Below are 18,141 nucleotides of genomic sequence, written 5' to 3'. Positions count from 1 at the left end.
CAAACTCTCGTTGTAAAGGAAATGTGCTTCGTTTTCATCTTCGTCAACTAAAAAAAGATTCTTTGGCTCGTGAAGGCACGGACGTTTCCGTTTCCCGGAAGAGGAAAAGGTGGAACGGCCATCTGGGAGTTGTCGTCCTCTGCTTGCACGGAACTTTCCAAGCGGAACGTGCGACATTTCTTTTTGATTCAAAGTCTGCGGACTGTTAAAAAGGTCAACTTTGCCATCTGTCATCAAAATGTTGAATTTTCACCGCGCAATACTTTGCATGTTCTCTTTTTTAATCTTGATTACATGTAAAACAATTGTTTTTAAGAATGAAAACTAAAATATGTGTATAAAAAAAACTAATCCTAATCAAAAAAATAACAATCCCTCCCGGAAAACTAATTAAAAAAAATAAATAAATAATTCAAAACTAAGCAGTAGTTTATGAGTATATTTTTATTTGTGTTTATCTTAAAAGTGGTGTGTGTGTGTGTGTGTGTACAGCTGTGAGTTTTTGTGTGTAAGTTCCCATGTCGAGCTACCGTGTGTACGGTACATTATGTGCATGTGTGTATAGTATATACAGTGTGTGTGTGTGTGTGTGGGGGTGTGCATGCGTGTGTGTGTGGGGGGGAGGGGCTTTGTGGCGTTGCTCCAGTGCTCTGGCCGCCGCCCAGTTGCTTCTTCATCAGAGTAAGCGGTCAAACTCACACTTTCACAGCCAGATGACATCAGTGTGTGTGTGTGTGTGTGTGTTGGGGATTCCCCCCCTCATCACAGCGTCACCTCCTGGCGGCCCGCGTGGAGGTGAGGCTGTGATGAGGTGCCAGGAGGAGGCGTGGTTGCGTGGCGGCCCGGTGGGGCGGCCAGCAGCTGCCAAGCGTCTTCACTGACCATCGTGTGTGTGTGTGTGCGTTTTGGGGTGTGAAAAGAGTGTGCGGCGGCGGTCCAACATGGCGGCTGCGAACATTCAGCTTCAGTGAGACCACGTCAGCCAACTGTTGCATTGTGGGAACGTGACACCACACATTTTTTGGGGGTGGTCCACTGGAAGCGGGCCGGCGCTCGATCGACACACACACGAGGGGAACGCCCGCCGTCACGCCCGCCGTCGCGCCCGCCGTCACGCCCGCCGTCACGCCCGCCGTCACGCCTGCACTCCCAAACGAGCAATAAGTTGAAAAGCGTCCTGTGGCCGATGAAAAATTTCCCAATGGAAGGCATCCCATTTGTAAAAGTGTGTGTATGACGGCGTTCGTCCTTGAGCCTTGCCGGCACACCCGATTGATTTTTTTTTGGGGTGCCTTTTTCCGAAGCGTTTTCCCTCATTTGGACGTCCAGCTGACGTCCGTCTTTGAGGGAGGCGGGACTGCGCATCCGCCTCACGCTTGTGAAACCAAAACCATCGGCCTTCTTCCGTCTGCCGTCGGCGTGCGCCCTCGTCCCACCGCCAGTCTGCCCTCGCCCCAAAATTCACTCGTATTGGCGACTTGAACGCGTTTTGTGGACTCGCAATTGTCAGCGACGTCAACTCGGCGAGCGTGCGATGATGCCGATGACGCCAATGTGCACGTTACGCGCTCGTGGCGGCGCCATCACGTGACTCCGACGACACCCAATTACGGTGCGACGTGAAAACATCTGCTCAAAAAAAAAAAAGGGAAGCACACACACACACGTTGCGGAGTGTGCGTCACGCTCGACATCACAAACGCGGTGTGGATGTTTTCAGGTCACATGCTAATCTGTGCGTTTTATTGTAACGAGGCGCATGGAGTCGTCGTTAAAGGTCAACGGGAAGCACGCGTCACAAGCGACGCACTAAAAAGACGAAAAAGATCACAAATCAGGCCCGACATTGGTTGACGAGCGCTCGGCGTTACTTTCGGTCAGCCTCGCTTCACGATCGCAAATATGTCAAAGATGACGACACGCAAGATAATCTAAAAAAATAAAATAAAAATGCCAAAGAGGAAATAAAAATATGATCAATGATTTGCCACAAAGTTAACAAAAGCAAAAGTTCCGTTTTTTTTTTTTGTTAGCAAGCGACAACAAGCCCCTCCCCCTCGCCCAGCTACGCCCCCGGAAGGGCCCATCTTGTTGTTTTGGAGCACGTGATAAGTCGTTGCTGCTTGTTATGCAAATGAGGTGGTAAATGTCAAATTAGCATAGATTAGCGACCTCGCAGACGGCTGCTTTACATACGCCAAGACGCCGCCCGTCACCGCGGGTGGCCACCGCCGCCGCCGCCGCATAGACTGATGGAGGGCGACAGGGCGTTGACGGACAGACGGACGGATGGACAAAGCAATTGGGGGGGCGTCGCTGAGAGGAGGAAAGGCACATTATGCAAATGAGCTCCTTCTTGACTCCAAGGCTGCCGGGCCTTCCGCCACCTTCGGACATTCTCATTGGGGATGACCACGCACACACGCACACATTAAACATACATGAAGTGGGGCGGGGGGGGGGGGTCAGGTGGGAGGGTGTCAGTCCAGATGTTGAATGTGTTGTCACTTGAATAGTTAACTCTCTTAAACACTTTTCATTTATTCATTCAACATTTCTCATATGCTGAACACACACTTTCTCTTCTCATGCAAACACACACACACACACGAATATGTCAACGTGCTCCAAACTGAAAAAAATCACACACACACACACACACATTGATATTTTGGATTGATTTTTTTTGCATTGCTGAATTTGTTGAGGTGTTGATTTTGTAAACGGTTTATATTTTACTTTTTTTTTTTTTTAACGATATTTTATTTCCACTGTCCAACTTGAGGAGTCGTGGTGGGCGACTGGTTAGCACGTTGGCCTCACAGTGCAGGGGGCCGCGGGTTCGGGTTCGATTCCGGCCTTCCTGTGTGCGGAGGTGGCACGTTCTCCCCGTGCCTTTGTGGCTTTTCTCGGGGTATTCCGCTTCCCTCCCTCGTCCCAAAAAGATGCTTGCTAGGTTCACGAGACGCTCTAAAGTGGCCCAAGGTGTGAGTGTCAGCGGGAGTGGTTGTTTTTCTGTGTGAGCCCCGCGATTGGCTGGCGACCAGATTTGAGCGAAACCCCGCCCACTGCCCAAAGACGGCTGCGATGGACTCCAGCACGCCCGCGATCCTCGTGAGGAGAAGCGGCGCTCGCGGCTCAGAAAATGGATGGAGCAACGAACGCAGGGAAGTAAATCCAAACAACTTGATGAGACAACGAGGCACACCTGCGAGGAGCCGTTTGGGTGACACGAGAACAGGTGGACGACGCAACATCAGTGGAAAAAAAAAGCAAAATCACATTTGAAATTTTTTTTTTTTTACACTGAATTTTTCTTTTTGCTCCGCACTTTGTTTGACACGATTATTTAAAGGCGTTGGATTTTTTTTTTTTATAATAATTTTACTTTTACCTATTTTTTGTAATATTGTCAAGTCAAATCAAATTTATTAATAGTCAACTTAATCATTGTCTTTCTGCGGAAGATTCTGCACTAGAACTTCAAACTCAACAAGAAATTCAAATTGTAACTGAGAAATGGAAACCGAAAATGTCACCGAGCTCGTAAAGCATCAAGTGATGATTTAAATCCTTTGCTTTTTTTTTTTTTGTTTCCGTTTTTTGAATTATCGTCGTGTGCCGCTTGGTGGCTGAAAGCCGTCGAGCGTGAACATGAGCGAGCCCGCCGCGGCCGCTTGCGTGTAAAATATTTAAATGGCCGCTGGAGCTGAGCCACGTTGGCTGGTGCTTTGGCCCGCGGCTCGACGTCGCTCCTCCGCCGCCGCCGCCGAGGGTGAAACATTTTCAAAAAATGTAAACGTGTAAAAATGCAAATGCAACATATTGCGGCGGTTACGGCCTGGCTGAGTTTGCGCCCGCAGGCCGTGGCGGGGGGTGGGGCGCCCCCCCCCTCACAGACGGCCGTCCCACTTTGGACCGCTACTGCAACGTGAACTAATTTTTGAAAAACATCATAAAAATTGGACTTTATTCTCCAAATTGAAATGCTTCATTATGGTGTAAAAATATAACTTTGTTTTCGTAAAATTAAAAAAAAATTCAATTTCCTTCTTGACATGAGCAACTTTATTCTCAGAATGTTTAAATTTTTTTTGGGGGGGGGCTCATGGACCTTCTTGCCTGCGGATCTAAACCCCCCCCCCCCCATCCTCGCGTCACCCGCGACCGCTGTCACCTGCTCATTGTGCTAGCACAATATGGCTGCCCCCGCCCGCCATCATTAGTGCAGCTCGCTAACTTCTGTGACACAGGAGGCGACATGGGTTGGGGGGGTAGGGGGGGGGCGCTGTGATTAGCATAAATGACGAGTGCTTAATATTAGCGTGACGCCACTGAACCCTAACAGCTTTTAATTAGCATCATTAGCATCATTAGCCCCAGATAAACATGTCACTTAGTGTGTGTTAGTCTTGCAAGTGTGTGCGCGCGTGTGTGTCCCAAAAAAAACAAAAATGAATACTGAAATATGGTTGGGCTAAAGTGTTGAATCGACGTTGAAACTAAACTTTGAGCTTTCAAATGTTTTAATTCAAGCAAAATGCAAAGTCAAATGCAGTGTAAAAGCGTCGTTTTATGTGTTTTTGTGTGTTCACGCACACGCGTGTGTGTCCGTTTTTGTTTTTGTGTGTTCACGCACACGCGCGTGTGTCCGTTTTTATGCACGTGCAGTTGTGCGCCTTTGTGTGTGTTGTGTGTTTGTCGATACGTTTGAAGGCGTTAGCATCGTTTTGCACTCGTGTGCGTGCGCGCGTGCACGAGGGAGGGTCCTGAAGATGGCTGCAACGAGGCGAGACACCCGTGAACGATCGGTCGCCCGTCTTGTTTTTCTTTTTCCACTTTGCTGAACCTCCTGAGGAAAAAGGTCCATCTGCACGCCGCCTTCAACATGGCCGACGTTTCACCAAGCAGATTGACACGCGTGTCAGACATCTGCTCGGCTGGGGGGGGGGTCACATACGCATCCCCAGCACCGCTCAACAAGATTTTGACTTTGGCAAGGACAAAAGGTCGTGATTGGTGCTTTGTTTTTTTAAAAAGCTCAAATGTGACAACGCTCGGGTGCTGGAGGCTTTCCCGGCCGTCTTCGGCACTTCCTCCGAAGTGGATTCCATCGTCAAACGGACCCACAACTACATAAACAATCTCTCTTGGGAAAACAAGAAGAATGTAACATTATCTCACAAGAGAACTTTTATATTTTTTTTAACAACGCTGCAGTCCTTTGCACAAATATTCGGCGCTTTTCCGGGCCAGCCTGCCCAAAATCGCGTTTGGTACTCGAGAGCGCTCCCTCGGACGACGGGCGGTGGAAGGCGGTCGTTTTGTGTGCGTCGCCATGATCGGCGCACCACGCGCACACAATTTGACCAAAACACAATTTTGTCTTCATACGAGCGATCTGGCAAAGACAAAAAAAAAAAAAGATCTTTGAAGATTTAAAAAATGGTCGTGTGTGGTGCACCCGACCTCACGTGGACGTGATTGCCCGTGGCAGGAATTTTGTCCGCTGTGGGCCGATCACATTAATTATGCAAATGAGCAGTTAAATTAGGGGGGAGGGGTTTTATGGTTTGGCTAAGTAAGTAAACGGGGCGGCCGGCGGCGAACTGCTCCTAATGGGTCAAACGCTCGCGCTAAGCTAGGCTAACGCTTTCTCGGGCTTCGGAAATGGATGCTAAGCTACGCTAGCGAGATTTTTGTTTTGCAAATATCGAAGACGTTTCCTACGACGACCGTCGGGCCACACCCGTTTCAGACTTTGCAGCCGCACCACAAGCAGAACGAGGACAATCTTGTGCTATCAGAAAACTGAAAAGATTTTGGGGAACATCTTTGGAAAACTATCTCGCAGCCGCTCACCTTTAAGGACAATTTCTCAAGTTTTTAGTCAGGCGGTTAGTTTGTGCTGAGGGTGAAATGGAACAATTTTGCAAAGTCACGATTTACGAACAAAATGGAGGAGCAAAACTTTTGGCTTCGTCGCCTTCTTCTTTTTCTGGGCGGCGCCGTTGCATATTTCTCTTGCGACGATTTGCAACGTTTACCAAACACGCGAATCCGAGACCGAGAAAAGACAAAATCCAAAGACGCTGAGATGAGCACCTCACACGAAACCGTCGAGATCTTCCGAGAAAAAGTCGAAAATGTTCACTTTTTAGTCTGACACTGAAAAGGATTCGCTGTCGTTATCACGATTGTTTTTTTTCGGGCCAACTTTGGCACGGACGTATTTTCTGCTTTTGCGGATCTCGGTTTCGCCCGTCGTGACGACGAAAAAGAAAGCCTTGCCCGTTTCATGTTCCGTTGCTCTCAGTTCACTTTGACAAGCTTCAGGTCACGGCGGGCCAGAAGCGGACCCGTCCCGAGGCCAGCGTGGATGTCGGAGGATATGACGAGCGAGACCGAGACGAGCCACTTGGCCGCCACTCAGCGCCGCTCCGCCTGATCGTTCGCGATGGGCCAAGATGGACGTGGGCCATCTTCTCTTGGCAGCGGGCGGCGTCCTCGGTGCCATTTGGCCGCCGTTGCCGCCGTCCCGGGGGCCTCTCGGCGAGTGGGCAGAGTCCTCGGGGCCTCTCGGTGCGGCGGCGCTCAAGCGGCGACGCCGACGCTCCCGCACGTCACAGCGGATGAGCGGCGCCTCCTAATGTATCAGGACACGCACACAAGGGGCCACCGGGACGCGCACGCATACGCCTGTCAATCAAACACCTGACATGTGACCACACGCACGCGCTGACTTTGTGCTCATCAGATTGCAGAAATTGTCGCTCTTTCGAAGGCGTCATCGGGCAAGATTGAACGGCCGACCGCCGGCTGCCTCTCGAGACAAACAAAGTTTAGCGTCGCAAAAATGTCCGAAAACGACAACCAGCCGCCGGCGGGGCTTCGTGTGCGCATTCGTGCTCTTGTCAGCCTCAGTCTGTGAAAGGCAAGAAGCAACTGGCACAGCATTTTGGATTTTGTGGAGGTGACCGTCATTTTTGCTCACGTTTGAGCCAAAATATTGCGCAGAACGCGTTTGGATTTTTACACGTTGAAGTGGACATTTGAATTTTGGAGGCGATTGGTCGCCCTTTTCGAAAACAGAGTTGACCAAGCAAACAATCTTACAATTTGTGCCTCCCTGCTGTGACGTCGACACCTGAGACGGAAAAAAGAATGAGTCGCGCTCCAAAAGGAGCGTAAATTGCATTCCCAAAAAAGAGCTTAGTCTTTTTTTTTTAGAACTGATCTCATTTTTACATGCATACTTTTTATTATAAGTATAATGTATTGAAGTTTTATTTTGTTAATTGGATGATCCATTTGTTCATTTTTCCATTTAATGAGAGAAATTATATGAAACAAGATTATGTCATATTAATATGACTACTTGTTGAGTGATTCAAATCGAAAGTTGCCAAAAGTTGATATTTATATAACAATTACTTACAATAGCTTTATTTTCACTTGCAGAAAATAATTATATTTTCAATTTTGAATTACATTTAATTGCATTTAAATATGTGTTAAATGTCATCACTTTTGTTTGGTTTAAAAAACAATAAATGTTATTTCATTATTTAAGGGGAATCATGTCCAATTAAATGGTTCAAAAATACAATTATTATTATTTTTTACATCAAGGGTGCATCTACCGAGATCACAACAACACTAGGAAATAAAAAAAAATCGTCAGAGATGACAAGCTCACACTCAAGTGTTGGCACACACGCAGCAGGCAGATGGCGCGCGCACGCGCACAAACACGTACACGCACACACGCATTCGTTTTCCAAAAACGTGTGTACAGTTCACTCGCTGGCTGCTTCTACAGTGAAAGCGTTCACTCGCACGCACGCTGGGTGCGTGCGTGTATCGGGGTGGTGTTGGCAGTGTGCGTGACCCAGCTGGTGTTACATTGAACACGTCAACAACATCAGAATTGATTAACCTTTCAACTCGGCCCCTTCGTCATCATCATCATCATCCTCCTCCTCCAACATCATGTACAACAATTCTTTCTCCTTGATAACCCTTGACGTATCCCACACACACACACACACACACGTACGAATGAACAAACCAAAGTGCTTAATGGCGGGTGTGTGTGTGTGTGGGGGGGTGTTTGCAGGGTCAACGAGATCCAGTGGTGCCGCTTGAGTGGAGTCACTTCCTGTCACAGAGGGGCTCACCTGAGGCCAGCCGGAAACGGACTTGACCAATCAGCCAAGCAGATGACGAGTACACGTGACCACAAACAAGTTTTGGTCGGAAGTTGGGACATTCCAAATTTGTCATGTTCTCTGGGAACGAGCCAAATGTATGAATATATGTAACGGAGTAAAATATATTTATTGTTAAATGATGGCGGAAGTGACATAGTGTGGCACCTGCATCCCGCCTGGCGTCAGTTCGAGTTACGAGGATTGCAGAGTGGTGAGTTGCAACTCGTTGATAGTCCGACATATGCACATTATATTAAGTTTTGGTTCTTTTCTGCTGCTGTGGTACGCTTAAGTAGTTCCGTTGATTGTTGTGAGCCCACATCGTTTCCTGTACTGTTGTAAAAATAATGTTTTGTCCACTTCTGTTAAATTGATTTGTAAATACTTGTGTGTTGTGCAGACTCTCGCGAGCTGGTTGCGACTTCACTCTCGCTCTTGACACATTGTGTTGCAGGTCATGTGATTCTCTTTTCTGTTTTATTGTATCTTGTTTTTCATTGATTTGAATGTACTTGCGCGAGCCCGCAGTGAAGCGCTGCCGCCAATCGCGATATGACGCAGTCACGTTCCGCTACGTATGATGCATTCAGGGGCACTCTGTGAATGAGAGTGAATGTTTTTATTTTTCTTACCGTAAATCAGTGGTTCTCAAATAGATGCTGAGGGGATCACGTGTTACCCTGGGAAACATGCTTTTTTTTCGCCGTAGTAAGGCTGAACGATGTTTGATTTTGGAACCGAAATAGCAATGTCAGACAACGCAAATTTTAGATCATCAAAGCTGCGCTTTGTGCTCATAGTTCACGCAGTAGGTCTTGCAGTAAAAAAAAAAAGCGTCGCCCTGTCACTCCTTGTCCCGGAAGTCATTTCTTTTGCCGCTACTTGAATACGAGCCGCCAAGCTATCTTGCGCCGCAGCAGTATGAGCTTTATTTGTATTATAGCTAAGTCTGCGCACATCAGCAGCAACGAGCTGCGCGATGACAAATAAACAATAATAATAATATTCCCTTTATTAGTCCCACAATGGGGAAATTCGAGATTCGAACCCAGGCCTACTGGAGAGACTGGGTCCTGAACGCGGCGCCTTAGACCACTCGGCCATCCTGGCAGCCAAACGACCCCGCTAACAAGTAACATTCTGCTAAGGGACATTTTATCTAACATCAATATACAATGAACACACACAAACACACACATATATATATATATATATATAATATATATATACGCACACACACACACACGTGTGTGCGTGCGTGTGTGTATGTCATGGGAGTGGGGGTGCTGATTAAATATGGCTGACACGGCCAGTGTGTGGTCATGTGGACCAGGAGGCGGGACACGGTGCCGGGTGGCGGCCGGGCACTGTGACGCCCTCTGGCGACCCCCCCCCCGCCCCCCTCCCGTGCCTCCCCACCCCCAATAAAGACAAAACAGATGTCCACTATCGTGTACATGTGTGTGTGTGTGTGTGTGTGTGTGCGCGCTTCAAGAGGTCGTTTAGAGGAATGCGTCAAGGTTACTCCAACATTGCCGGTTGCGATCACATTTAATTGCAACATTTCAATGTTTCCAAAATGTTGTCGAGATGTTTCACCACAAATCAGGCCCAAGTTAAACGTGGAAAATTCTAGCGGGATTCTTTGATATCTGCATTTGGATTGTGATGCGTGCGGTACTTTGCTTTTCAAGTGCATGTGTGAGGACGAGACAAGTGAGGCAGGCGGCAAGTGCAACAAAGTGCGCCTTGTTGCCAGCACAGCAACATTTTTGCCACATTGGATGACTTTGAAGACCTCCCAACTGACTTGTTTCAAAACAACTTCTCCTCCAAATGTCGGCACACTTATTAAAAAAGTAGAATTGTGATGGCCTTTTTGTGGACCCCCGACAACTCCTGGTTGACCACATCTCCACTAGTAGCTGCTAATCCAAACAAAACAACTTGGTGCTTTATATCGCTGGGTGATTATCTGATCACATTTAGCGATCTTTATACATTTTGGCTTAATTGGAGTGATCATGCTGATGTGACAGGAACAGCCAATCGGAGTCAGATCATTTATTTCTTTTTGGCCCTGACGAATACGGAAGACGATTCCCGTTCTTCTTCGATGTGCCAATTGGAGGTGAAAAGAGAAAGTGAGCAATGAGTGAAACGTTGCCGTTGGAAGTCGCTCACCGCCGCCAACGTGCTGCTTGCTAGCTACAAACGAAGTCAACGCGCGAGACTCGTCGGCGGTCTGCAAAACGGACAACGTGACAAACCGCTAGAATCGGTTCAAGACAAGACAAGATAAGATAAGACCGGATAAGTGGACTTGAACCATATGTATGTTTTGCCTGCTGAATATTAAGCGACTCCGTATGCTTTTTACAACTCCAAAAATGGCAACCAGCATAAGTGAGTCGTTTTTTTGTTTTTTTTAATAAATACTTTATAGATTAAGGTAGAAAGTGCATATTTGAAAAACAACAGCAACTTTTGACATCTTGGGTCCTACAGTCACAATAAGCAAAATGTTCAACAAAAAGATTCCTGAGCAGAGGTCAGAAAAAAAAAAAATTAAAAAAAAGGAGCATCGACCTGTAATGTCGAGTCGCCATCACCATCATCAAGGTTGTGTTATTTGTGGTCTAAGGTGCTCACATTTCTGAAGTTTGTTATCTGAACGACTGGCGCATTCCTGCTCAGTCAGCACAATGGGACCTCTGTGTGTACCTGCGTTTGTGCGTGTGCGTGTGTGTGTGCGTGTGTGCGCGTCAAGTATTCTTGCCAGTCCCCTGCTCATGTAGGATGAGGCTTCACGGATTCCATGTTTGCTGCCCTCCAGCTAACCGTGCTAATGCTAACACAGACGCCAGCAAGGTTCCGTCTGTCCCCCTTTTCCAACTCAGCGCAAGCAAATTCAGAATTTCTTGGCGGACTTTGCTTTCTTGTGATTGTTGAGGTTTGAGACAATCTGATGCAGATCAATCTTTGAGGAGCACGTTACGAATTGCGATTTGTCCAGACGTATTGGCACGACTTTGTGCTACACACCAGAGAGACAAAAAATGAGGTGAAAACGCTGCGAAAAAATCAAACGTATTCAATTGAGGTGGGCTCAGTGAGTTATAATGCAAGATGGCCGCCGCTGGCAAGTCAGCCGCATCGGGAGTCCGGGTTATTGTGTATCGTACGTCCGTGCCCACGAAGTTTGTGGTGTGCTCACTGCTGACGCTAAGCTAAAAGAAGCAAAAATAAAGAAAGCGAAAGAAGTTAGCATCTTACCTCAATAGATCGGCGCTGCCTCCTGCTGGCCTGGACACACGTGACACTCATTTGCATGATCTCGTCCAAGTCACTTGTCCGCCTGTCCTTGTTTGAGTGGAGTTATTTAGTTGTGTGTTTGTGTAAGTGCATGTATTTGTAGTTAGTTTGATGTTTGTTTGTGTGTGTCTGTTTTAGTGCAAATATGTGTGTGTGTTTTGTATAGTGTAATTTTGCAGTTGTCTGTTTGTGTGCGTGTGTGCGCACGTCTACTTAAGTGCGTGTGTGTTTTGCATTTGCGTGTGTTGCTGCGTGCCTGCGTGTGATTGTGTGTGTGAGGGGAGGGTGTTCGGCGGGAGGGGGCGTGTCCGCGTCTCACCTTGCCCGATGACTACTTCCTGGGCTTCATCTTCCTCATCTTCCTCCTCCTCTTCTTCTTCTTCTTCTTCTTCTTGTCTTGCTGGCTGGCACGTGCGTGCGTCCGCCGTCTGTCCTCCTGTCAATCACTTCGTGGCTGTCAATCACTTTTCCCGCTGAGCGCGTGCACACATGAGGTTGATTGACGGCGCCATGGCGGGAAAAAGCGGCGCGGAGGCTTCCGTCAAATGGCAGCTGTGCTACGACATCTCGGCCAGGACTTGGTGGATGGTCAGTACACGCGCACTCTTGGGACGCGCACTCGTGGGGATACATTTATTTCAATGCTTTTGCACGCACGCGTAGCTGCTAATTCTAAAAAAAAACACAAAAAAAAAAAACTTAAAGTGCGTTGGAGTTCATCTAATCGAGTGTGTGTCTGCGTGTGCACTTGGCGGATGTGCGAGTCCGCGGAGGAGATGTGCGTGTTTCGTTTAAAATGTCTCCTAAAGTGAAATTGTGCCTGTTTTTTTTCTTATTACTTTTATTTTTTGGGTAAAAAAACAACAACAAAAAACCAAAAACAAACAAAAAAAAAAACGTAATAAATAATATTAGACATATTAATTTTGAGAAGTGTGTGTCTGTGTGTGTAAATTCTTAATTGAAACTAAAACGAAGAGAGTTCATGTTTGGAATGAGATCATGTTTTCTTCCAAAACGAATTTAGATTATCATGCATTTATTTATTTGGAATTTTATTTGTTGCGAGCGTCACAAGCTCGTGTGAGGATAACACTGATATATTTTTTTTTTAATGATTCAGGTGTTATAGTTTCTTTTATCCTATTTTTACCTATATACGGTATATTGTTTTACGATTTCGTTTTGAGCGTTGTTTTAACAGCAATGCTTATAATTTGACATCATAATTCAATTGGCACATATTTCGTTAACATCATATTATTCTTGTTAATGTAAATATAATTTAATAGGGGCTCGTGCATGCCATTTTTCTTGATCCATTTTCCTGCCGTAACGTCAAATGTAAAAAGAACAAAAAAATATATGATAATTCTACGTGAGCGTTTTTTTTTTATTCGACTTTAATGTAAATCATGTTCTTGTTTCTGGTTGAGTTGTATTATATTGATATTTAAAGAGTTTTAAAATGACATGAAATGAAACAAATGATTGCACATGAGAGTGAAATTCAATGTTTTTTTTATTAAAGTAAAAGTCAAATAATAATAATAATAATTATTATTTATAGTTGAACATTTTAAAAATGTGCTTACTCAAATGCTTTTTTTTGTCGCTCAACATCATTATTTGATCATGAGCAATTATTGGTCCAATTATTATCCAAGATCGACACGGAAATGAAATCCAATTGCGTCGTTTAATGAAAAAGTTCCAAATAATGATGATGAAAGAAGAGGAAAATGAAAGCTATGTTTGGATGATCTGAATTTTTTTTTCGTTTAACGAGGTTGTCTTTCAAAAAAAGAAAAATAAACATGAAATTAATTAAATCTCATGAGGATAAACGGCTCTAAAAATGGACGTCTGGATGGTTCATCTTGACAATCACCGCGTGTTGAATGACGTCATAGATTAAAAAATGCCGTTTCTATTCTTCATTTGAACGTTTTCATGACCTCCGCCGGGGTGCGTCTGAGCGCGCGCGCGGTCTCGTGCACGTTGCGACACGACAAAAATCACTTTTATCATCCTTTTTTATTTTACTCTTTTTCTTTTTTTATTTGGTTGTTGTTAAACCTTTTTACATCATTGTTTCGTATCAAATATAACTTCGAGACTGCAAAATTTAAACGATTTTTTTAAATCCAATTTTTTTCAATGTGAAATAAATGCGTGTGTGCGTGCGTGTGCTTGCGTGTGTGTGTTCGCCCGTGAGTTAGTGAGTGACTGTACGAGTACGTTTACACGTGTGCAAGGAAGTGCACGTTTGTGAGTGTATGCGCGTGGGAGCGAGAGTGCACGTGCGTGTGCGTGCATATTGGCGATGCAGGTGCGTGCAAATGTGGGCGCGAGTGTGCGCGTTTGTCCGTGTGCGCGTGCGAGCGCGTCAGAGTGTTTTAACGCCCCTGCTTGTTGACTGTTGAGTTAGTTTTTTTTTGTTAATTAGTTGAGACGAAAGATTAACAAGTGTGGCAACGGATGATCTGTTGAGAAGAATGTTAGCATTTGGTGCTCCATGTTAGCGTTAGCTTGATTAGCTGTCAGGAAATTGTGGGATTAAACATGTCTGCTTCTACTTCCTCAACATGAATGCTCAACCCCCCCAGGTTGTGTTCTTTCCCTGTAACCATGACAACCACCCTGAACCGCATATTTGGATCTTGTTGGTGGTTCTAATGTCAATCTGAAAGTGGGCCTAAAGTGGTCGAAAGGTTACAAAGCGAAAATAAAACTTGAACCCTCAGATAGACTCCAGTGCCAATTTGGACAACGAAGATGCGCGATGATGATGCAAATATTTCTTGATGATAGGCACCAAGCAGTGCGTGCTTTGCTAGCATGTTGGGCATTTGTTAGCATGTTGAGTGTCTCAAAGTGAGGTCAAAGTGGGGTCATTGCATGGCGTTTGAAACGTGATGTTTTCCCATAAAAGCTGAGCAGCTGTGGAAAGATGCAAACTGTCCCTTTAATCCTATTTGACTTTTTAATGCTTTAATGCTTATTAATTCAATCAAACAAATGGAAAGGCTAAAAGCGCTGCTTAGCTTGCCACAACGGCGTAGCCATGGCAGCAAGCCGCCAGATGTTCACATCACATAGAATTGGAATTAGCCGGCTCTTATTTTGGGAGCGCGCGTCACCTGGTCCAGAGGAGGTTCTGTGACCACCGTGCTTCAGTACTATAATGCAAAGTTAGCCAATGATGCTAAGCTATGCTGCGATCCGAATGTCGATTCCAACGCTAAATTTGACTATGAAGCTGCCTGTCTTCATGCGTCAGCAACGGGCATTAATTTAAGCATTAGCGTTAGCGTTGCCCGTTTTGGGGAGCTAAGATGGGAGACTCGACAAATAATTATCTTCTCTCCCAAAATGAGACAATGCTAATGCGAATGCTAATGCTAATGAATGTGTGGTTCAGACGAAGTTGTTTAAGAACATTTTTTTTCTCTTTTCTCTGAGCATGCCTCATTATCCATCGTGCGCTAACAACGCACGAGCTAATGAAGGCGATCACGGGAGCACGTGACTTACAGATGTACGCTCACCTCCCTAACACACGATGTTGCACCCCCCAGTCTCCCTCCACGGGAAACCAGGGCGAACAGCTGGTTGCAGCATCGGGCGGGTCACCTGGGCCACTGTGGGGTGGAAGGAGAAGGGGGTGGCGTCAGCTGTGGGTGCTAGCATCTGGTTAGCATCATTAGCTTTAGCGCGTACACTACATAGTGTGCTTCTAAAATGGTGTTTGGCCGCCCCCCCACTTTGCATGACCCCAAAACACATGGGTGACGGCAGCCCTGCCTGACGGCGGTCAGTAGGGCTTGGGTGCAGATGTTCACGCCAGCTTTTTGTGGGGGTCACCTTGGAGAGGCTCGTGGCGCCATGTCCAACCTGGCAAAGGAACCCCCCGACCCCCCCAACCCCCACCACGTCTCATTCACTACAGCTGCCTCCTGACTTAATCCCCCAACACGCAAGGGGGAGGGGGCGGAGTCAAGGGGGGGGTCTCCACGGCAACCGTTGTCCGTGGTGACATCCCATCTTCTTTATTTCGTTTTCTGTTCAATTAGCTCACAAATTAGCGGACTTGTTGTCAGTTCGTTGTCACTCGTATCTTGTTTTGTTCCCGGTTGTTCAGTTTGCTCACAATTTAGCAGACTAGTTTGTCACTCGTTATTTAAGGTCCTAAAAGTCTGACTTGTTGGTTAGCAAATTAGCACACAAGTTAGCCGGTTAGTTTTCTTGCTCGTTGTTTTTAAGTCACAACTTGGCAAGCAGTTTTTCAGTAGTTAGTTGTTCGTTAATGTCACAAGTTTGCAAGCGAATTTGGCCACTAGCAACTTGTTGGTTGACAAGTTAGTTAGTTTTGTCACTGGTTAGTTAGCTCAAAAATGAGCAGGATTGGCCAGTGTCAGTTGACAAGGTTTGGAGGCTAATTTTTCAATTTGTGTCATGTCGATTGTTTAGCTGAGGTTTGGTCCACAGTTTCTGGTTCTGGTTCTGGTCACGGTTGCGGTTGTGGTAGGAAGTGAAGCACGGCTGAAGAGTTGAAGCGTCGGCTGGCGTCCTGTTGCAAGCGTAGCGAGCGCGGGAGGATGACAAAAAAAAGAGGAGAGAGGAAGTTAGATGGAAACAATTAGGGATGCGCAGATGTGCGACTGATTAGGATGACGACCGATCCATTTGTGTACTACTCACCGGACCGCCAGCCGCTCACACGGAACCACCGCAACAACAGAACGCAACAAGCTCACAATTTAGCAGGAGAGGGTGTCACCTGCTACCTGTTAGCTCACAATTTAGCAGGCTAGTTTTTTTTTTTTTTGCTAGTTCTTCAATTTGCTCTGACGACAAGTGTTGAGCTGTGACGCGTTTTGTTTCGTACGCATCAGGAGACAAAACGAGAGCAAATTGGCACGCTAAAGTTAGCTTAGCTTACAAGTTAGCCAGCCAGTTTTCTCACGAGTTGAACAAGGAGCTGACAATTTAGCAGGCCAGCTAACATGTGTTCAACAATAGCTGGAAAGCCGACTGAACAACATTTTCTCTTATTTGGACCTTAAACACTCCTGCAAAACCACAGCTTGCGTTGTCGTCATTGTTGACGACCCACATTGCAACAATGACGACATCACACACACACACACACACACACGCTTGCATCGTCCATGTTGGTGGTGTCGGGTGACGCGGTGCCGGCGGTGGAATGGATGCAACGGATACATGAACCTTCCTCAGACCCCCGCCGAAATCAGCAGCTTGTGGTTAGCTAGCTCACAAAATAGCTGGCTAATTTTCAAACAGGCACTTGTTTAGTTATCTCATGCTAGCTCTCTTGCTAGCTCATAAGTTAGCAGGCTAATTTTCTCGCTCGTTGTTCGCTTATCTCTCAGGTTAGCTGGCTAGTTTCTCTCTTGTTGTTTGGTTAGCCTACATGTTAGCAAAGCAGGATAGTATTTGACTAATTCAGTGGCAAGTTACCACAAATGTTCGTGGGCTAGTTTGTCATTAGTTCAATTAATTTTTTTTTTTCAGTGAGCTCACATGTTTGTAGGCTAGTTTTCTAAAAAAGTTGCTCACAAGTTAGCAGAACGGACTAATTTCTGACTAGTTTTGCTTGTAGATATTTTCATTCATCCATCTCATGTCATTCTCAGGGCATAAAATAGAACGCAAGTAGCCGTCTGTCATCGGGTGCAACAGCCGAGATGCAGTCTGAGTCATTTGTCACTCACCTAATGTTCAGTTAGCGGGCCAGTATTCTTTTTTTGTTGAGTTAGCTCATATGTTAGCTTTCGAGGCTAATGTTTCACTATTTGCTAGATTCGTTAGCCAGCCTGTTTGTTAGCATGTCAACTCGTTCGCTTATTTCATGTTCAGCAAGTACTGAGCATGTCACATGATCAAAGAGAGACGTTTCCTTTTTTTCAAAGGCGACTTTGCCCGTCCTGCGTCAGACTGTTGCAGCGTCAAGCTAGCATGGTAAACATGTTGATTGTGTCAATGCTGGGTTAAAAGCTAGCTCGTAGCCATTCACCATCAATGCTGGATTGTTACGGACTCCTTCAAAGACTTTTTATCCGGAGGGACGGGGCGCTGATCCGGGGGAGCTACTTGTTTGCTATCTCTGCTGTTGCTAATAAAAATAAAGGCACCCGCGGGGGAAGCGGCTCAACTTCCTGCAGCGAGTGCTGCTATTTATTTATTGGAGAGTTCCTTTTCTCGCTCCCGCGTTGCCGTAAACAAAATAAAAGTTTTTTCGGGTTTAGAATTCCCAAAAAGCAATCGGACCGGTCCCTCGCTCGTCAAAGTGTCCTCCATCTTGGCTCACGCTGCCAACGACGGCTTTAACGAGGAACATCTGCTCACCGACCTGAGACAAAGACGACGCTCAGCGTCTCCGTGCGATCGCGTGATCGTGACATCTCCGCTTGTTGACATGATTGACTAAGCTAGTGGCTAACAATTGTTAGCATATTGAGAGCTAGCTAAATCAGGGATGGGCAACTGGCGGCCTCTGGGCCATGTCTGGCCCGTGCCCATACACGGATTGGGTCCTCAATACTTTTTTGAAACAAATGATGCATTCATCAAATTTATCGGCGAG

At 46.1% G+C, this 18,141-nt stretch overlaps 1 protein-coding gene and 1 long non-coding RNA gene across 5 annotated transcripts in view; both read left to right on the top strand.

The window, feature by feature from the left end:
* LOC148325054 (uncharacterized) overlaps positions 1 to 9,317 on the top strand; it is a 32,106-nt gene extending 22,789 nt beyond the window's left edge. The window contains exon 3 of the long non-coding RNA XR_015846258.1: positions 8,120 to 9,317. This is a non-coding gene — a long non-coding RNA (uncharacterized LOC148325054). The remainder of the gene's footprint in view (positions 1 to 8,119) is intronic.
* A 2,546-nt stretch (positions 9,318 to 11,863) lies between these two features.
* nfia (nuclear factor I/A) overlaps positions 11,864 to 18,141 on the top strand; it is a 39,400-nt gene continuing 33,122 nt past the window's right edge. For all 4 annotated transcript variants that reach the window (XM_088313572.1, XM_088313570.1, XM_088313571.1 and 1 more), the window contains exon 1: positions 11,864 to 12,116. In XM_088313572.1, the coding sequence (XP_088169698.1) occupies positions 12,018 to 12,116 (99 nt within the window). In that variant the 5' untranslated portion in view covers positions 11,864 to 12,017. The remainder of the gene's footprint in view (positions 12,117 to 18,141) is intronic.

This window comes from Idiotropiscis lumnitzeri, chromosome 13, assembly GCF_059441095.1.
Source record: "Idiotropiscis lumnitzeri isolate Australia: NSW breed Sydney's pygmy pipehorse chromosome 13, RoL_Ilum_1.0, whole genome shotgun sequence".
NCBI lineage: Eukaryota > Metazoa > Chordata > Actinopteri > Syngnathiformes > Syngnathidae > Idiotropiscis > Idiotropiscis lumnitzeri.
The sequence above is the reverse complement of the archived record's forward strand: the minus strand, read 5'-3'. Positions and strand labels throughout refer to the sequence as shown.